The 21,275-nt window shown below is 38.7% G+C and overlaps 1 protein-coding gene across 7 annotated transcripts in view; it reads right to left on the bottom strand.

Annotated features, from left to right (window-relative positions):
- caskin2 (CASK interacting protein 2) overlaps window positions 1-21,275 on the bottom strand; it is a 76,646-nt gene that overhangs the window by 43,466 nt on the left and 11,905 nt on the right. For all 7 annotated transcript variants that reach the window (XM_077211599.1, XM_077211600.1, XM_077211601.1 and 4 more), the window contains exon 3: window positions 335-386. In XM_077211599.1, the coding sequence (XP_077067714.1) occupies window positions 335-386 (52 nt within the window). The remainder of the gene's footprint in view (window positions 1-334; window positions 387-21,275) is intronic.

Here is a 21,275-nt window from a genome sequence, read left to right as displayed (position 1 = left end):
CCTATCTAAATGTAGGGGAGATGGTGAATAACCCCTATTTCAAAAAACGGTGGCGTGTTCCTTTAAGACGATACCACGAATGTGCTGATGTGATTCATCAACTTCCCAAAAGCTTGTCCCTGTCAATTTCCAAACTAATCATGATGCATCACACAGGAAGTCAACATGCATGAACATGATCACACTGACACTCTCAGGGAACGTGAGGCTGTGAGATAAATATAAAGCTCAAACAATGGTGTGAAAGTGTTCACTGACTCTGCACTTAAGAATCCTTGTGTTTTGACCTGGACACGGCCTTATGAGATTCACCCATAACAAGACACTGACTCACCCGTCTGGATCCTGATAGTTGATGTTCAGCCTCTTGGTGGAGCCCAGTAACTCTACAACACAAGATAAAGTGCACAGACGTCAGCTTCACATCAAGAAAGTCAATTGAAAAATTATACTTTTGAAGCTAAACAAAATGCTAGGGCTGAGATTTGCATCAAAACCTTACATATGAGAACTAAGTTGTGTACAGTGTAAAGAAAGTCATAGTTGTTTAGATCTGATGGTGAACTGATACTAATGACTAGAAAGCAGGGTGCCCAATTATATTTTTATTATTTGGTATGGCTAGTATTTCAACTATCACCAATGCCATCACACCAGCGTGGCTGTAAATCTTCATTGATTCGGTCTGGTTCTCGAGTTGTCCGTTTGTCTCTAGGTCCTGAGTACATCCTAAAGACTCACGGCTGATATGCCACATGAAGCAAATAAGAGGGTTGTGTGTTGAAAGGCTGTCTTTCATTCACAGTACGCTGTGTAATGTGTGACATTACTCTCTAATAGTCTCATTAATACACAGGATCAGCAATCAGGTCCCACGTACAGAAACAGACATTCATTTGAATTTTACAACAACCTGTACCTAAAAAAGTCCTAATAATTGGAGAGTTCGAAGGGTTTGAAGTGTTTGTAGGCCTTGCTAGATAGTTGCTAATGTGTCGAGTGGTTGCTCTGGAAAAAAATATGTATTATGAGTGGACGCTAGATTTCTGCAAGGCCGTTGTTAAGAGTGTTCATGATGGTTTGTAGGTGGTTATTAGACAGATATATTTTGGTGCCACTAGCGGTGCAGAAATGACTGCACCTTTAACTTTCAGGTTCATAACTTCATGCTAAAAACGAGTTGCTAGGTAGGTAGTTCACATTGGTCTTTCCCATTAGAGCCCCAGAGGGCGTCTGGGATCCAGACTGATGAGATGGTCTGAGGACCTCTGGAGATTCCTGTTGGCTTACTAGGAGATACAGCACTAAATAACACTGTCTCTTCCTGTGAACAACAAAGGGCACTTCATTAACCTCTGACCTCTGCCTGACCTCACTGGCCAGCTCAAGGGGCGTTAAACTGGCAGGAGAATGGAAAATAAGAGACCACTCAATAGTGATCTTGGAGTCTTTGATCTTCAGCAATGGTTTTGCCCTTAAGGGAGACAATTCTTCACTGCAGCACATGGACAGTGTCTGAAGACCATAAGCTAATATGCCAAAACCCTGATTCAACACATCCCTCAAAATGTTCACAGAAGTTTTGTAAAATTTTTATAGCTTCTGAAAACATCTTCTGAAACTGAAATTGGAATCTACTTGACTACCCTGCATGGCTGGTTTGTTGAAACACTGAAATCATTTTCAGATATGTTAATTATTGTCAGAAGGTAAAAAGATACAGAGATACTATTTTTAGCCACATCACTCAGCTTTAATTTACACTAGGAATAGTGGCCTGAATTCTTTCCCATGCTCCTTTATTATATTTTGTTTAATTATTCAATCTACATGGTCTGTTTTACACCAGCTTTCATTTTTTACTTCCAAATCCTTTTCGAGTAATGAGCAATTTAACCAGACCACAGGAACGTCATAGGAACCACAGTGTCCGCCTAAAGGTGAATCGACTGTTTGTATTCCCAGTTCGGTGAGGTCAAAGTTCAAGACAAGGGGGCATTGGGATAGAATTGGACCTAGAACACAGACACTGGATACACCCACGATGTGGTGTCACAGTGATGATCCATCGCCCGTCCTTATTATGAAGCTGTCACAGCCATGAGTGACCAAAACATAAAAAAACCTTTGAAGTCAAGCTCTATAACCTCAATCCACAGGAGCGGTTAATTGACATGGTCGGAATGAAACCTAGTTACCTTCCATACATAATGAGAAGCTTTGAAGTGAAGAGCTGTTCCTTAGAGAATGGAAAACAATCTGAACCAGAATCGTTAATTTGCTTAGGTTACTTCACTTAATGATGCTTTTAGTATTTTTGAGGGAGCTGATTTGTATCCGACTGATCTTAGTTTTTTTGACCAATTCATTAAAAAGAGTCATTTGTATGTAAACCGGACTACACTGGTCGTGTTAAAAAAACACCTTCTAAAACGTTCATCTGCTAAATATTTGTTCAAGTTATTTTTAATGTCGTTCATGAGCAAGAAAAAGCACCTCCTCTTTGGTTACCACACTGGTAAGGCTTAGAATAACTACTTATTTTTTTATGCTAAAAGTGGCAGGCTTAAAGCAGAAAGGGTTTTCCACCACAAGAATGCATTTGACCATTTATGCTCAACTCTGCACAATTGAGAATCAAGCTCTTGAACAGCAATGCTGACTTCAGGTTTCTGCTTGTTTTTGTGAAGTATTTTGTAAAAAAGAAAGCACTAAATTTAGACAACCATTGCTTATATCAAAAGTACACAATTATATGTTCATTTACAAAAGAAGAGCCAACGCCTTTCACTACTATAACTGACAATGTGTTGGAGCCAAGCTGTAAACATACACACCCAAAGGAAAAGCATGGCTCATGATTTTACTTTGGCTGGAGTCACTCAGATAGATTTTGCTGCCATATTAAAATATCACAGGCTTTGTTGCACAGGTAGTCAAAGCAAAATGGCTATGGTCTAGAATTTATGGCTTAAATTCTAGACTGAGTTTTGCTGCACGCACTCAGAAACATGCAGACAGGTCTATGAATGAGAACTTTGTGACTGATGAGTTGAGACTGGCACAGCAGTTAAAGATACAAGCTGGAAGCTGGAGTCTATTTTATGTCTGATTTTGGTTAATTTGGTTATTTTTGAGTGCATTTGAACAAGTGGTCAGGCTTCGCTACATGTGTACTTCTACTGAAACTTTACGGATGTAAACCACTATTGATGATAAACTTTGCATCTACGCATGGCAGTATTGCTGCAAACTGTACGGTTCGCTAGTTTTGCATACCTTGCATACCCGAACAAAACAATAATCACCTTTCTGTCATAGTTGTGCAGCATTAAATGGAGAGTTACATATGGCGCTTTTCCATTACCAGTATCAGCTCAACTCGACTCGACTTACCTCGGCTCGCTTTTCGCTCCATTTTCCATTACAGAAAGTACCTCCACAATAGTACCTGGTCGTCATAGCGACGCCACAGGAACTACGCGACACACACCCGCTACCGACATACACACAGGACAATTGAGGAAATCGAGTGTATGCTGTGTTTGATCCTCGGGATGTGGCTATTTGTCATGGGAAGAAGACAAACTTTGTTTCAGGAGAGGCTGAGGGCAGCAAAGAAAGAAATAGCTCCGTCTGGCGCGTGCAATGATGACGCGGTGAATAGTGACGATTCTCTCTGACCAATCAGCAGTCTGCAGTGTTTTCACATCACATTTTAGGGTATCGCCTCAGCCCGCTTAGAACCTCGCCGGAGGTGATACGAAAAAAAGCACCCGAAAGCAGGTACAGGTACAACTTTTACACAGTGGAAAACCAAACAAAGGCATGTCGAGTCAAGCTGGTACTGTGTAGTGGAAAAGCACCATTAGAAGCCAAAATTCCAACACAATACTATGGTGGGTGTAAGAAAGGTCTTCAGGATCAGTAGAAACTTTCAGGCAGATATGTTGGAGCAAAATTCTTCAGGAAATTGAACCAGCAGGAACAGGACTGGACGCCCCTGACCTATTTGGTAAACTTATTACTGTGCGTTTTATTCCAGAACATGCAGGTGCAGTAGATGGACTTCAAAAAATGAATTGGAAAACAGTTTTGGAGAAGCTTTTGGAGATTCTTACTTTTCCCTAAGGTTGCACTCACAGCTGCTACTGTATTTTACAAACTGCCATCAAGTGTGGCTTTGATCCTTCAGCTGAATGTTTGATTTCCATACAACCGGCTCCTTCCTGCACACCAACCCGCCCTGAGCAGTCATGACCACTGAACAATAGCTTAATGACTGGCAACCTTCCTCTTCGGTAATGGCTACTTAAGAAACTTCTTGATTAAACAGAAAGAAAGCAGTCAAAAGGAAGGGGTGGACTGCCTAGCATCTGTGGCTGTTTCAAATGTTTGAGGCCTGAAGAATTTCAACAGAAAGTCAGAGGTGGCAGATTCCAGGAAGTTCACAGCTCCATTCCAGTCCTCTTGACCTGACAATGGAACGCTTGCATTGCTGGGAGATTACATGTTGGGAGAAGGAGAAATGCATTTCTACTGGTCCTCTTATCGGCTGTGTAAATGAGGCTGGCGACAGCTACCCCTCTGTATGTTTGTACCATATCATCACTGGGAAACTGATTCTTGCTAACAAAACTAGGTTGTTTCAGAGCCCTGCAGTGTAAACAACAATGGTGCAACAAGATTCTTCACCAAGAAAACAAATTGCAAAAACCACTTACTAGGGCTGTACTCAACCAAAGAAAATCTTGGTCGACTGAAGTCCTGAAATTTTAGACTAAAAATGAAGTTCGAAAAAAAAAACGTTAAATTAATTAGCTGCGCACTGTGCACATTACTTGGTAGCCTTGTTGTCCACCTAAATGGATTATAAATAAACATAAAAAACTAGTAGGCTATTTGCAGTATATTAAATCATTTTTTACCTAATTATTTTGCACTGAAATGAGTGACACACAAGTCTGTCGGCTCTGACAGTGTTGCATCACGTGCATCAGCGCAATATTATAGCCTATGATTTCCGAAAATAGTACTATGTTGTCAACTAGTGATATCACAAGAACTGTTGAGGAATATGCAACATAATTTAGACAATACTTTTTGTCATATGTTATAATAATAAGTTATAACTGAGACAGGAATAGACTATTAACTTAAAGCTTTTACTTTTAATAAAAACAAAAGGCACGTCCACTTTAATAAAAAAAGAATATTTATTAAACAAACCAGATCAAGAGCAGAAACGAAATAAAGTGCATAACTGATACGCCAATTCAGATATGTTCATAATAGCCTAACTTACTCAAAACAGACAGGGCAACCTAACGCAGACAAGTTAGCTTAACGCTTTTAGATGATATGTCATGTTTGTCGTCGAGCTGTGGAAGGCAAACTGTTGCTTGCAAACTTTGCATTCAACCTTTTTTTCCGTTATCAATTTTAACAAAATGCTGCCACACTGTCGATGCCATTGTTGTTGACATGTCAGAAGAAGACTGACTATTAAACGCTCTCACAATTAAATAAATAATATTCAGCATCAAACCTTCTATAGCCTAAGTTACTTATCTGTCTCTCTTCTCCAGTGGGTTGGGCTAATCCAAAAAAAGTGAAAACAGGGGGGTGTTCTGAAGACAGACTGTTAACTGTGAAACAGGGGTACTCTGAAAACACCCCCATTAGCAGTTAGTGCTTTCCCCCTGATGAAATGCGCGCGGCAAAGCTTATGAAATGAATGCGCAAAAAATCGACCAATCAGAATTTAAGTCGAACCAGAACGTATTGACCAATTAATCGACTGGGACATTACAGCCCTACCATGTACACTACAAAATATATTTGGCCATATAGTATACACGTTTAGCCATATAGTAGTATACACATTTGGCCATATAGTACACATTTTCATAGCACTTACTTGATTATGCCACCGGAAGCATGAGATCATAAGAAGAAGGAATTAGGCTTCCTATAGTAGCCCTAGAATGTACTTAAGGTAACAATCATATCCTGTCATCAAGACTTCCTCCAGCACTTCAGTGAACATCTGGGATCTTTTCCACATCTACAGACAGAATTCTTAGACACTGATCAGGCCAAATGCATCATCCCTCTCACCGTCAAGCTCTTTCTCTTAACCAGTCTCAAGTTACGTAATGACACCAAATTCCAACCCATCTTCATTGTTTTGGTCATCTTTCTAGCTCTTGTGAAGCGCACATAGATACCGTGCACAACGGGAGACAGGGAGGCGCAGTGCACTTCTGCACCAGCGGGCAAAGACAAACCCATTTCAGTTCACCTACCATGTCTTTGGTGGTCTTTATTGTTTACACGTTGTTTCCTTCATGGAAGAATACACTTCCCTTTGTGAGCCACTTTTCCGGTTTGTGCTATCCCAAACCAGAGGTGGGGAGGGAAGAGGGGGTGTCCGCACAGACGAAGGGATTGTTAGAGCGGGGACAGAGGGTGCAAAAGCAAGTGTGACCCTTGGTGAGATTAGGTGGGGGGTCTGTTGACACAGGCCCCATCGAAAGCAGCCAGGCTTTCAAGGACTTGGGATAGGCCCCTTATTGCACTTCCTTCCCTAGACCATTGTTCCAAAAAGTAGGATCACTTAGACTATTGTGTACGTTCAGTCTTCCCCAGTAAAACACTTCCAGGTCTCCATCCAGAGGGTGAGAAGATCTCCTGGTGAGCTCACTCAAGAAACACTTTTGTTATTCTTGCTTCTAGTGGTTAGCACATGTGCCATGGCACTTATCTATGGCTTGAACTTATTCCATGGCAGTTCCTTGTGTCACAAATTGGCCACGTGTGCTCTCACTGGATTACTCATACTCTACATTTCATATGCAGCTAAGAAAAAAATGGGGGAAAATGAAACACAAAGCTAGAGGAAACTGAGCCAAGTAATTTGTTCCACACTATCCCCAGCAGTTCCCCTGAGATGATCACCGCAGCATTACCGGCAAAACATTGCCTGTGAAAGGAGCTAAAGGTGAACAACTGGCCCAGCTCATAGTGATTCACATTTAGGAGGGATGGCAGACCTTTTACACACTTAAACCTCTCTACGACTCACGTCAGCCTGTTCTCAAGAACCCTGATGAAGCACTGATAACAAAGAGTCAGGTCATCCGTGAGAGATAAAGCCGGTCTTTATCTGTGTTATATCTGTCTATCCAGTATTTTAGGCCTTAAACTTTGCATGCAAGAAAGAAAACCCCATACTAAATTACTTGCAACTAAAATGGCTGTTGATGCAATAAAAAATTAATATATGCAACTATAGTTTAAAATCAAGTCGTGTCAATGATGACAGTCAGGAAAACTTTGTGTCTACACATTATTTTGACATATTTCATCTGGTAAGAAGCTGTTTTGTTAGTTACTTCCAGTGTTTTCTACACCACTAACATAACCCTAAGCCTAGTGTTTTCTTGTCACCCCTAGATGACACTACCTCTTAACCACCATCTATTTAGCGCTATTCTGTAATTTGCCTACTACAAAAAAGTAATTTTAGGAGGCAGCGGCTCATTTTTCTTGACTCTGGAGCCTTGAGAATATCAACAATGACGTCTGGGAAGAATCAAGAGGGCTCAGAGTATGATTGAGGGAGGTACAGAGGATGGATTGCCATAAAGTTTAAAGAGAACGTACAGAGTTCGTCAGCAGTGCTGCTGCTGAGGTTTGGGATGCCCTTGCCTGCTCGGGGTTAAGCATCACAGCGTGTAAATAAATAATCGTTGCAGATGGTCCCAGAGGCACATGTGGTCACGCATGCAGCCAACTCAAACACCCCACAGAGCTCTCCCTTTAAACATACGTATGAGTCCTCTGAAAAAAGTTGGAGAAAAGGCTAAAGTTGGAAAAGACAGGAAAGACAGTTCATGCTAGGACTACTACGAACTCTTTGGTTAGTTTGTAACAAACTCAGCTCTGTTCTTAATTTGGTTCCACCATTTTTTTTTTCTGAAGGTAGAACTTAGCTAGTGGGTTTTAAGTAATTTGTAGTCACATAATGACTTTTATATTTATCTATACAATAAGAAGCCATCAAATTTCTGTACAGAAATTGAGAAAATCTTTAATTGGTAAAATTATTATTATTCATTTCCATTGAAGTACGGTGCATAAATAGTCATGAAATAATATAATTATTCATTTACATACAATTTTACTAATATATTGGTGAGCCCATTTCCACCACAGCTAAGCTAAATAGTAACTTACGGGGGTGTAATCGGCCACTAGAGTCTCAAAAGGTTTTCAAGAAATAAAACAGGGCTCTAAATGTGGAAAGAAAAACCATTCACTAGATAATTGAGAAAAAGAGAAAACTTTCATCTTGGCTTTCATATTGTAAGTTTTGAAGGATTAGAGTCATTTCATCCACAGCAGAAGAGGAGTTAGGAACAGGGTTGCGACGTCCCCTAAAAGGGTCAGTAAATGTAGGTTGGAGCTGATCTCAGGAGTCAGAGGGCAAAGGTTGAGCACAAGATTAGTTTTAACACCACAGTCTTAAGCTTAGGAAAGCAAGTTCCAACTGCTTTTGTGGGAGAGTGTTCAAACTCATTCCATGGTGACAAACCAATGCTAAAACAAACAAATCAAATGACCGTTGGCCTTTTTCAACAAAATGTAAAAGTTCAACGTTTTGTTCCTACAGAGTATACTCAAAGTTCGACCCAATCCTTGTCTCCTCAATGAAGTCTCTCACATTGTAACAAACTACTTTAACGCAAATGCCAAAGTAATTTGCAATGATTAAATTTGCTTTCAAGCTAAGACCTTTTAGAATATTAGATAAAATGCACAGCTGCAGCATCCAATTTCACCAAAAGCCCTTTGTGAGATCTAGTTCTACATGCACCGAGGAAAGTAATAGAATTCACATTCGGTTTTTGCCACGCCTTCAACTTTAAACACAAGACTGCATTTTTGAAATGGCATCAAATCACAAAACGTTTCAAAGAGCGCTGCCATTCTATAGAGAGACTGTGGCAGACTGCCGCTGCCAAGGCCTGGATCTGTGGCCTCTGGAAGGCTATGCATATCCAAACCAAACACATTCCATGTTTTTATGTCCTGAAGAAACCAATCCTGGTTTTCCTTTAAATTCAGATAAAAACAAAATGATCTCTAGAGACGGAGGAAGCAATCTCATACTAATAAATCAGTAATAGAAGTCCGTGGGTGCGCAGACTGCATGCATGACAGATTTCTCAGCTCAGTCTCAGTCTCGGGGAGTCTGTTGTGTCAGCGGAGTCGTGCTGTCACAGGGCTAGCGGTGCAGTTAATGGGCACGTCTGTGACTGCACTGTGGTCAGGCCGTGTCACAGAGGACAGAGCAGAGTGTGAGACACGCTTTCATCTCTGTGCCAAATGATGGGGCCCGGCAGCTGTGGGGCCGGCCACTGGGGAGAGCAGAGAGGAGGCTCTGAAACTCGCAAGAGAGCAAAACACTTCTTAAACAACTGTAAAATCACTGATGAGCAGGTCCTCTGCAAATATGTACATGCTGAATGCCAATTTTCAAACTGGAATGCCTTTCATTCACCAAGTTCTACACATTCCCTGCTCTTCACATATTGTTCACATATTGCTTCTTTAAGTGTAGGAGAGCAGTGGTTTTCAGTCCTGGTCTTGGGGAACCACTGCACAGGAGTGTCTCTCTTATCTGACACATTCACAGTTAAATTCATGGTGCTCTCTCCAAACAAGCTGATGATCGGAACCTGGTGTGTAAAAAAAAAGGGTCTTCTCAAATAGAAGGCTGCATCATAGTGTGGCTGTGTCCTTCATAGTCCAGAGTCCTCCTCAGCATTAAATGCTAGAATAGGACGGTCCAGTAAGTGCACATGGCTATGTCACACTTGTTGCAGACTTCACTATCACTTCACGAAAATCCTATTTAAATTTAATTTTGGAAAAATATGTATTGTATTAAAATGATACTTTGTATTATAAGGGTTAGGGTTAGGATAGGATATTAAGGAATAGTTCACCCAAACATTTAAATTCTGTCATTAATTACTCACCATCATGTTGTTCCAAACCTGCAAGACTTTTGTTCATCTTCAGAACACAAATGAAGATCTTTTTTAACTTCGGAGAAATCCGAGACAATTCTGTCCCTCTATTGACATTCTATGCAACTACCATTTGATCGTAAAACTAATCCATATGAATTGAGCGGTTTAGTCCAAATTTTCTAAAGAGACACAATCACTTTATATGACGAACAGATTTCATTTAGACTTTTATTCACATATAAACATTCATCAACTCACACATCAGTTGAGGGAAACGGAAGCTCAAGCATGTTCTCTTGATGCATGAGAACCAATGAGGTTCATTTACGCAGCACGTTTGTGCTTCAACAAGAATCAACGAGGTTTATTCTCATGTTATGCTGCACGTTTGTGCTTAAACAAGAACCGATGCTTCTTCGCTTAATATGATAAACAGATTTATTCAGTCTATTATTCACATAAACATTGGTCAGCGAACATAAACAGAAGCTCAACCGAACCTGTTTGAAGCGCTCGATTCATATGGATTAGTTTGACGTTCTCTTTATGAACTTTTTGAAGCGTCAAAGTGCAAATGGTGTTTTTCTGTCACATTTGTACCTTGATTGAATCGGTCAACTGACAGTATTGAATTTGCATTGAACTCCTGTGAAGATACTTGATCCAGGTATCAGAATGATAAATAATTTCAAGAAATCTCATTAAAAAAATGAATGACTTCATGGTGCTTTGTCGTTGTAATTTACTGTCACTTCATTTAACACAATGTGCCATGTTAAATATATTTAGGGCTGCAACAACTAATCGATAAAATCGATTATAATCGATTATGAAAATCGTTGTCAACGAATGTCATTATCGATTAGTTGGTCTGCTTACGTCACGGGGAGCGTTTACTGGTACGCACACACACGCAAGGTCTCTCTCCCTCAGGCGCTCTGCCGAGCGCGCGCGCTACACGGTTTGGAGCAGTCTCTTCTGTCTCGCATGCGCGCTCTTGCTTGCGCGCTCTAGATTTCGGGAGTTTGAACTAATTCGCGGGCATCAGGGAGCCGCAATCAATATGCGGGAGACTCCCGGGACTTCCGGGATCTTGGGATGTCTGTATTTTGTCTCGAGCATCAGGTTGCGCAATCAGTTCGCTCGCAACGTAAGTGATGGATTAAAATAGCGCTACCGCAGAAATAGGTTAAATTAAAACGGTCTTTACAAAGCGAAGCACTAAATATAAAGGCAGTTAATAACAGCAGCAGTAAAATATTGTTTTTTAGTCACTGTACTCAGTGGTTTTCAGCGAATGCTTGTGCACTAATGCATAATTTCTCCTGTCCTTTACTCAAGCCTGTTAGCTTGCTGGGTAACGTTACCTCCATTCCGTTCTCTTTTTATAGCATTTGTCTACTAAGTTTTAATTGTTTTTCAAACGCGATCTACTGCGGCTCTACGTTCACACAATTGTTTTCAGTCTTTCTATATTTATTTAATCAATTTATCCTTATATTATTCTTTAATATATTATATATAATATATATTATATTCTTTATCCTTATATTCCTTATATATAATTAATTTTAAATAAAAATTAAATGAATTATATATTTTAGACGTTTTTAGTTTGTTTTTAGTTCAGATATTCACATCTGAACAACATGTCTGTGTAAATTTGTTTTAACAAAAATTGTGTTAAAACATAATATGTTGGATATCATTTTTTTAACAATAATCATGTTTGTCAACTTGCCATCAGCAATTATCATTAAAAACAATGCAAATATTGATATTAGTAAAACTCAATGTGTGGCTTTTGCACTTTTTAAAGTACACTTTTACACATAAATACCCTGATTTACGGTTTTATTTAGTTATAATAAAAAAAAAATCTAATTTAATTTATATCCGATTAATCGATTAATCGAAAAAATAATCGTCCGATTAATCGATTATCAAAATAATCGTTAGTTGCAGCCCTAAATATATTAGGCAGAATTTCCCTAAAAATCAGAACAGAAAAATTGGAAAAAAGTTTGGGGCTGCTGATGAGGTGTTTCTGCATGTCTCAAGAGTAGACCCATAACATCTGATGAAGAAATAGGCTAGCAGACTCAAGGAAATGTTCTCGCTATTCCAAAAGAGAAAAAAAAAACTTCCCAACTTCATGACAAGAGGCCGCCTTAATTATATGTGTGCAAGAGCTCCAAAACTACAATTTGATGAGTAAAGTGCAAACAGGTTATGAAGCTAGTAATAAAACAAACCATAAATGTAAAGTGCAGCCTGTCAAGACAGAGAAAAATAAGATGCTGTCATTCCAAATTACGTGAAAGAGTTACAGCTGCTTTTCTGAACCAACGCTTTGAATAAAGAATTTTAGAATGGCGGAAAAACTTTGCTTTTCATTAATATTTGTAATGGCCAAAACCACCATCCAGATCACAGGTCCAAGGTTGTGCCAGTGCACACAAGGGGAATGCATTTCAACTAGGATTCAAACAAGCCGTAATTTCCTCCTGCTGCTTCCTATTATGTCTCAAAGGCAACAACAGAAGAGGTGGAGATTATTCAACAAGAGGGAAACATCTGTTTCAGTCATGGGTTTTCCCACTACAACCAGAGGATCTGGACAATAGCATTGGAGGCATGTGAGAATAACCTGAAAATAACACTCATATTCATGCAGCACTCCACATTAAGTCATTGATCTTGAATCTGCAACATTTATTGTGTTTTTTTAGAGAAAACAATCTAGGATTAGATTTAAACTACAAAGAATTGAGTGAAATAATGTATCTTCAATTAGCAGGAGCTACAAATGGTTTTCACCTCTGTGTGATGTCAAGAATTGTGGTATTTCTGAAAGAGAAGTGTGATGCAATCCCTCAAATGTTGGCCCAAATTAAACAGCTTAACATTTTGAGACCGCTTTAGATTTTGAAACCATATTTTAGGGGTAATAAGGTAGAATGCAAAGCCTCATATCAGAGGCTGCGTAGCATGCAAATGATCAGTGCTCTGAATGTGGGTGTGTTTGATACACGTGGACAAGGCAAATACAAGAGAGTCACAGCTCCAGTGTTGAACAGCTGCAACACCATGACAGGCCTGTTTCTGTGTGGCTTCTCTCACGGTTTGTTGACTCAGCAAAACACTCAAAGTGTCACTTTAGCACAGGTGATGACACTAATGATGAGGATGATGATGATGATGATGGAGGATGAGACCAATCAAAACTGCTGAATATGAAGGTGGTTTACTAAGCATGTTCAGCCAGTAGTCATTTAGCTAAGACTTTTATCCAACTTGACTAACAGTTTGCTTATTGCTGGTTCAGTCTTCCATGAGGTTAAAGGGATAGTTCACCCAAAAATGAAAATGTTGTCATCACTTACTCACCCTCATGTTGTTCCAGATCTGTATGAGTTTTTTTCTTCTGTTGTACACAGAAGATATTTTGAAGAATGTTGGTAATCAAACAGTTGACGGTAGCCATTGACTTCCATAGTATTATTATTACTATGGAAGTCAATGGCTCCCGTCAACTGTTTGATTACCAACATTCTTTAAAATATCTTCTTTTGTGTTCAACAGACGAAAGAAACTCATACAGATCTGGAACAACATGAGGGTGGGGAGTAAATGATGACAAATTTTCATTTTTGTGTAAACTATCCCTTTAAGTGTCTTCATCAAGAACTGACCAATCAATAATGGGTGTAATTTGTACACCCAAATAAGCAAATCAGAGTTTTGGCCGCTACGTCACACTCCCTTTGACATAAGCTTCACTGTTTGTAAATTGTGTAGCATACAGCTGTCAAATGTATTTTTAGTTTCTAGAAATATCAAAAAGCAACAAAAAAATTATATTTTCTGACATTTTCATGACAAATAAGCACATTTTCAGCAAAGCTAAAGTACTAATTTCCCATTACTGTGACACAAAAAAATACATATTAAATTGATTATAAAGATATTTATACTGCACATCCTTGATAGTATATGTTGAATGTCCTTCAATTTGTGCTCATTTAAATGACAAAAAACAGACACTTTGTATTACTTACAGTAATACGAATACTCTGTTTTCACAAGATTCACTTATTAAAAATATAAAATATTTTAGAATTAATTTCTTGGCCAGAAAAGTATTTTTCTTTAGAATGCATACAGCAGCTAAAACTGTTATTTAACACCACACACACACAAACACACACACACACGAATGCATTTTGTTCTAATGATGAAAAGGAAATTCACACCCCAAGCTTTGTTCAGAATGGCTTTTTTCCTTCTATCCAAAACTTTCATTGGTTTACCCAGAATCCACTCCCACTCTATTCCACAGAGATCACGTGCTGCTGGCATGTGATTGACCGTATCCGTCTCAGATACGCAGGCGCTACAGGAGATAAGGTGACAGATTAACAACAGAGCGCTTCTCCTGCCATATCTGTGCTTTGGCTCACGTCCGTTCATCTACATATGAAAAGAGCTAAGCATTTCCATTTCTCCCGTTAAAATACATTAGAGAGCCCATAAAATCTAAATCGGTATTTTGTGGATTTTAGTCCACATCTATTAGCTTTTAGGTCATCTATAAACTAGTAGTTCTTGAAGTTGAAAAGGAAAAAAACTTTTAGCATAGATATTTTCTCTTCCAGGAAAGCAGACCAAACATACAGATCTTTTCGAAGGACTGTACACACATTTTTGTTGAAATAAAATATATCTATCTTTAGTAACTTGTAAGGATTATGTTCTGCTTAGTTTTCCTGTGTTCCTGTTATCCCTCTCTGTCTCCTTGGATGCCTGTGCTCATATGTGCTCAATGATTGCTATATACAGCCCTCATTTTCAGTTTGTTTTTTGTTTTTGTCCGTTCTTGTCTGTGTTAAGTGGTTGTTCTGCGTGTGGATAATCTCCTGGGTGTTTGTTATTTTGCTTTATTGTTTAATAAAGTCTTACTGCTGGATTTAAATCCTGCCTCAAACTTCCTTGCTGCAAATACACTTTGACAAATTAATTAAACAGAATTAAATTAAACATCATTCATTGAATTAAACGACATTTGAAAAGCTCAATTAACACCAAACACCACTAGACAGTTGTAATTTGTATGACTTTCTCAAAAAAAGGAGCAGCATTTAAAGTGCCTATAACATATTTTTCAGATTTTGCCTTTCATGCACTGTGTAATATAGCCGTTTATGTATGTAAAATCAAGATCAAAGGGCACAAAAAATAAAGTTTTTGTCTCCCAAAAGAAAAAGAAAACGATTATTGAGGTGCACCTCAATAATTCAGAAATATACACATCGGTATATTATATATCGGTATATATTGGTTAATGCTGATAAAGTGGAATTACAGTTGAATCATTTCATAATGTACAACAAACTGAGTAATAACGTATCACTGAGAAACGTCCTGCTCAAGTTGTCCTTGCAATGGAGGTTTGAGTTGAATAACTAGTTCCTCCAATGTTTCATCATCAGACTTGCGCTCAAATTGACATGGTAAAAATCGAAGCTATTGTTACTGCTTTTACAGTGTGTACAATAGCTGAGAATTCCGGGACCTCTGGAGTTAAAATTCAGATATGTAATTGGCATTTTATTTCTGACATAAGCTGTGAGCGGTAGACCAATCACAACAGACTGGGTCATCCGACCAATCAGAGCAGAGTAGACCAATCACATCAGACTGGGTCATCTGACCAATCCGAGCAGAGTAGACCAATCACAACAGGCTGGGCCATCTGACCAATCAGAGCAGAGAAGACCAATCACAACAGACTGGGCCATCTGACCAATCAGAGCAGAATAGACCAATCACAACAGACTGGGCCATCTGACCAATCAGAGCAGAGTAGACCAAACACAACAGACTGGGCCATCTGACCAATCAGAGCAGAGTAGACCAATCACATCAGACTGAGCCATCTGACCAATCAGAACAGAGTAGACCAATCACAACAGACTGGGCCATCTGACCAATCAGAGCAAAGTAGACCAATCACATCAGACTGGGCCATCTGACCAATCAGAGCAGAGTAGACTCGAGGAAAGGAGTGGTTTAGAGAGTTTAGAGGATCTTCGAGCAAGTAATTTTAGACTCTTTGAGAAATGAAGAGATTTGCAATGTATATTATAAAAAAATTAAAGTCTTTTTTGACCTTTGATGCATGTAAACCTGTTGTATTTAGTTACTCCCCAACCCTGATATCACCATTATCGTTAGGGATGTGCATTATGTATCATCGACGATAATATCGTAATTGTTGTTTTAACGATACAGAAGCTGACAATATCGAGTATGTCACTTACTTTGCAAAAAACAGACACGCCTTGAGAGTGCAGGGCAATTTAACAGCAGTTTAACCCACTGGTGCTCTTGGGAAAGTTTTTTTTTTTTACTTCATGGGAATGGTACGAAATTTGGTAAAGGTTTTGGCACTTGCTGTGAACACACAAAAAATCATGGACATGATTCGAAAAGGTTAAATGGTCCTGAAAAAAATAGCCACACTTGTGCTCGCGGTCAAAAATGACGCCATTAATAAAATGGTAGACAGATTTCATCTAGTGGAGACATTTGGTACTGCGGCCAAACAAAATCTGAAAAGCTAATTTTTTTAGATATCTAGTTCAAATTTGGAACACAACTTGTTTAGATTTGTGGCTTTGATTTTCTTGCAGTTTTAGAGTAAAAAGCATTTTTGAAAATATAGATTTCATATAAAACATTTAAATAGTACATTTAAATTTGCAATTTTCATAACAATAAACGTAAAATTCGTTTTTTTTTTTTTTTAAGTTCACCTTTAAAAAGAGATCAAACTCAAGTCTGTGGTCTAAAGCATTCAAGATTTATCACAGTTTAATTAGGACATTTAATTTTCAGGTCTATGCTCAAAACTACTGCATAAATATAATGAAGTAGCATAAAATCCCCTAAAAATACAAATTATTAAATAAAAAACATCAAACTAAAATATAGTACATTCCTTTCATTGAAATAATAAAAAAAGGGTAATTTTTGACCGCCACGCAAAGAGAACCAGATAGCCACAAAAATGTAATTTTGTGTTACATTTTAGACCCAATATTGTCTGTTTTTGCTCTATTTTGCCAACAAAAATATATCCAAATAAAGCCACAACAGAGCGGTTAAAATTTCTCTATTTCGTTCTTAAATGAATCAACATTTTTTAATGAATTGGTTGAATAAATGACAGGCTTAAACCAGCCAAAGTACAAACCCAAAAACACACTCGGCATAACATTGTCTGATTACCATTATCAACCATTATTTTTTTTTTAAATATCACCCTGTGCAGTGCAGAACACTAGTATTGTGTTGTGACGACTGTCTCTGCACAGAAAGTCTTGCAGTACCTGTTGAACGCACTCATTCAATCTCTATTACAGGACACAGAGAGCGCTGTGGGGTGTACATTCCCTCTAGCTGACATCATCTCTCCTATTCTTGTGCATTTTTTTCCCCTCATTCAAAGTTTGGAGTGTTATGTCGAAGCCTTGACAATGGTTGGCATGCTCGGAGAAGGAAGAGTGCCAGAAAAGTATCTGTGAAACACTATTAAGCTCCAGCTCAAGGCAGCTGTGGCTCATAAGTCACTGCAAACGTTGTTCTGAGGTAAGATTGACCTATTTTCCACAATCATACCAGATTCTGCTCCCGCATTCCTGTGTGGAAAAGAAACGTGGCGTAGTCACTGGTCGTATGCAACGGGACTTAAGCATTAATTGACTTTAGTGTTATGAAGCTCTGTTGGGGTTTTAGAAAAAGCTGTGGGCACTTATAGTAACTTTCCATTCCTAAATACAGACAAAAAACCCCGGCCCAAGCAGGGATACTGCAGGCTGCTTGAGCATGTAAGCTAAACGACAGCAAAGCGGCATTTGAGGGACTGTTCTGTTTATTCAGGGGTTTATTCAGCATTATTCTGGCCTCAGGCAAGACTGTAGTACTTTTCTCAGCACGAGTCCTCTGTGTCAGGAAGATAACGTTTGAATGCGCATTCATAGGCAGAGAATAATTGCCGTAATCTCAAAGCTATTCTGTGACACACTAAAGACTGCATCTGCGAGTCTGATCGGACACAACAAATGCAGGATAAGGAGATAAGACCGTTACAGAAAATAAACAGTGCATGGGTCAAATGCACACACACGTACACAAACAGGATGATTTCAACTAATCAACTGTTCAGATGGCTTACTACTTTCAGAATGTAATACGATTGCGTTCAGGCCTCTAACAGACACATTTCATGTGGAGAGTCACTCATTTTTTTCTGATATTCTCAGAAAACAATAAAATATATATTTTTTAAAAAGTGGTATTGTCAATAAATCTATGTGGTCTATATCAAATATTTAAGATATACATTACAATTGAAAAGTATGGAGTGAGTAAGATTTTGTTAAGAAATTAATACTTTTATTTGACACATTAAATTGAACTGTCTATTAATCGAATAATCCTGAAAAAAATGTTTCAGTTTCCTTTATTAAGTAGCACAACTTGTTTTCACATTGAAAAGAAGCGTTTCTTAAGGAAGCTTTTTTCCGCAGCGGAATAAAACATTTAAAAAGATAATTGAGACTTTTTCTCACAATTTGCGAGTTCTTTTGTCAGAATAGTGAGATATAAACTCGCAAGTCCATTTCTGAGGGAAAAAAGACTGACTCATAACTGCAAGTTTATATCATGCCATACTGAGAAAAAAAGTCAGAATTGCGAGGTAAAAATTTCGCCAAAAAAAAATCGCACTTACTTTATTTTTTATTTTGTGACGGAAACAAGCTTCCATAGTTTCTTTAGCATCATATCATAGGCTATATATATATATATATATATATATATATGGCTGTTTGGTTGAAATGATCAGAGATAATTCAAGTGACAGCAGATGCCTTAGCCTTATATAGGAATATTTCTCATCTTCTGAACAGCACCTGACATGCTCTCAGGACGTTTCTCTTTAGCGAGCCAATTAAACATTTAGCAGGCAAGTGTCAGACTTGACAGACAACCACCATCCAGAGACAGAATTTCACAGTCTGTCAAAAAGGGTTTTAACACGTCCCCATTAATATGTCCCCCCCAACCAACAGGAGAAAATCTCATTAGTTTCCCCTAGTTTTCTTCACTAGTTGTGATGGGGGTTGCTTGATATTAAGGAGCATCATTAACATGCAGTTTAACCACAAAGTAATGAATGAAAAACCACTACAGTGGCTCTTTCAGAGGATCAAATGAAATCATCTGTGATTCTGATGTTGAGTGGCGTCAATACAAACTGAGAAACCACCACCACCGGCTCTTTGAGGTCAAAACCACATTAACTGAACTGAGTATTAAACAAGAGAAAAGACTGATGAGGAACTTCTGGAGGTTAGTGGTGGGTGGTATGACCAAAATCTTATTCTGTAAAAACTCTGAGGAACTTAAAAAGAAAATTGGTTTATTTTTCAAATAACTATGAGGTAATGCCTATATTTGGATAATCCAGTTAATTAAATACTTCACAATGGTACTTAATCTGAGTACATTCTCAGCAACGAGGATAAACATGCTTTGTGCCGACCACAATGTGCTTTGTGTTGCGAATTACTGGGTGCCGAGAGCAAGAAACCATAGAAGTTCAAGAAGTATTTAGAAACACAATCTTTAAAGACTGTAAATGACACTTCGGTTGTAGATGCATGTACAAAATTGTCGATAATCATCATGCATGCTTTTGTAACATTATAAATGTCTTTGTCACTTTTGATAATTTTCATGTGTACTTGCTGAATAAACGTATTTCTTTTTTTAATTTCTTTTAAACAAAAAAATCCTACTGACCCAACACTATGACACAGTTTTCTGGAAAGACAAAGGAAATAATTTATGTAGATGAAATTTCACTCTGGTTGAAGCAGCAAAAGTACAAACCAAACGACAAAATGTGCCTGTCACGGCAGGCTGGGACAAAAACTCAGATTTACATGGAAGAGATAACTTTTAATATTTGTCACTTTATCATGTTGTATCTTGTTCCTTTGAAAAACATGTATATGCCTACAAACATCCCAGCACTAAAAACAACAGGACTTAGAGGATCAAACATCTGCCATAAATCAGGAATCATAAAGGATTACTCCATGGATTTAACCCAAAACATTATCACACTAACACACACAAACAAATTACTCTACAATTCCACCCAAACCTCAGACTTCCATCTTTTATTGGAATGAAAAAAGGTCAAGAAGAAAAAAAATCCATCCTACCAAAACCAAAGTCAGCATATATCAGACGTGCTCCAGACTCACCATGAGAACTTTATCAACATACATACATACAAACAAGGAGATCTAAAATATGTCATGATAAGAACAGGACATAATAAGAAGGGTCTCATGTAATACCATATAATCTGTTTGGCCACCATCTGGATCTTCATCATGATTTATGAGAGTCTGAAGTGGGGTGAAAGCAAACCTGCGGTGGCAGATGTCAAGGGGAGCAACGGATGCGTTCATCATCAATGGATGCATTAAATGTTTGTTGGGTTGCGCAGCCTTGGTGAGCACGTGTGTTTAGCGCAAGGTGATGAATTAGTAAAGCTGCGAGCTGGAACAAAGGGTCGTGGGTAATCTGACAGGCTGCGGCGCAGCCCCTGAGGGACTGAGACAAAGCGGCGGGAACGAAGGGGCGGAGGCATGCTGGGTAGGCTAGTCAGCTGGCCGGGTCTTCCCCAGCCTGAAGGATGAGGGCCACAAAAACCCGCCGCACGTTAATGACTGTATGAAAGCAATTATGACCCTTAGCGCACTAAAGATGACATTATAGAGCAATTACTCAGCCTGTGTGCCACTCACACAATGGCTCGGGTCTTGATTCTGGCCTGAAAAGACAAAAGAGAAGGGTATACACGAGATCGACTTGTGACCTTGTCCTGCCTTGAAGTAGCTGTGTTATCTGTGTGTGTTTACACACACTCGGGTAAAAAATAGCTGAGGTGGTGTTGGGTTATCATACTGACCTCTCGCTGGCCTTGGAAATCAAATCCTGAAGCTTAAATTCAAACAAAAACCCAACAGTCAATTGTAAAGGTAGAAGTCTCGATGACCAGGTGTTAAGACGGCAAGGTGTAGAGAAAACAAAAAACCCCAAGGCTGAATCCGAAATCGCCCCCCTATACCCTCAAGTAGGGCATTATTT

This window comes from Siphateles boraxobius, unplaced genomic scaffold (assembly GCF_051911475.1).
Source record: "Siphateles boraxobius isolate OS27281-9 unplaced genomic scaffold, OSU_SipBor_1 66, whole genome shotgun sequence".
NCBI lineage: Eukaryota > Metazoa > Chordata > Actinopteri > Cypriniformes > Leuciscidae > Siphateles > Siphateles boraxobius.
This window is presented reverse-complemented; position numbering and strand designations above follow the sequence as displayed.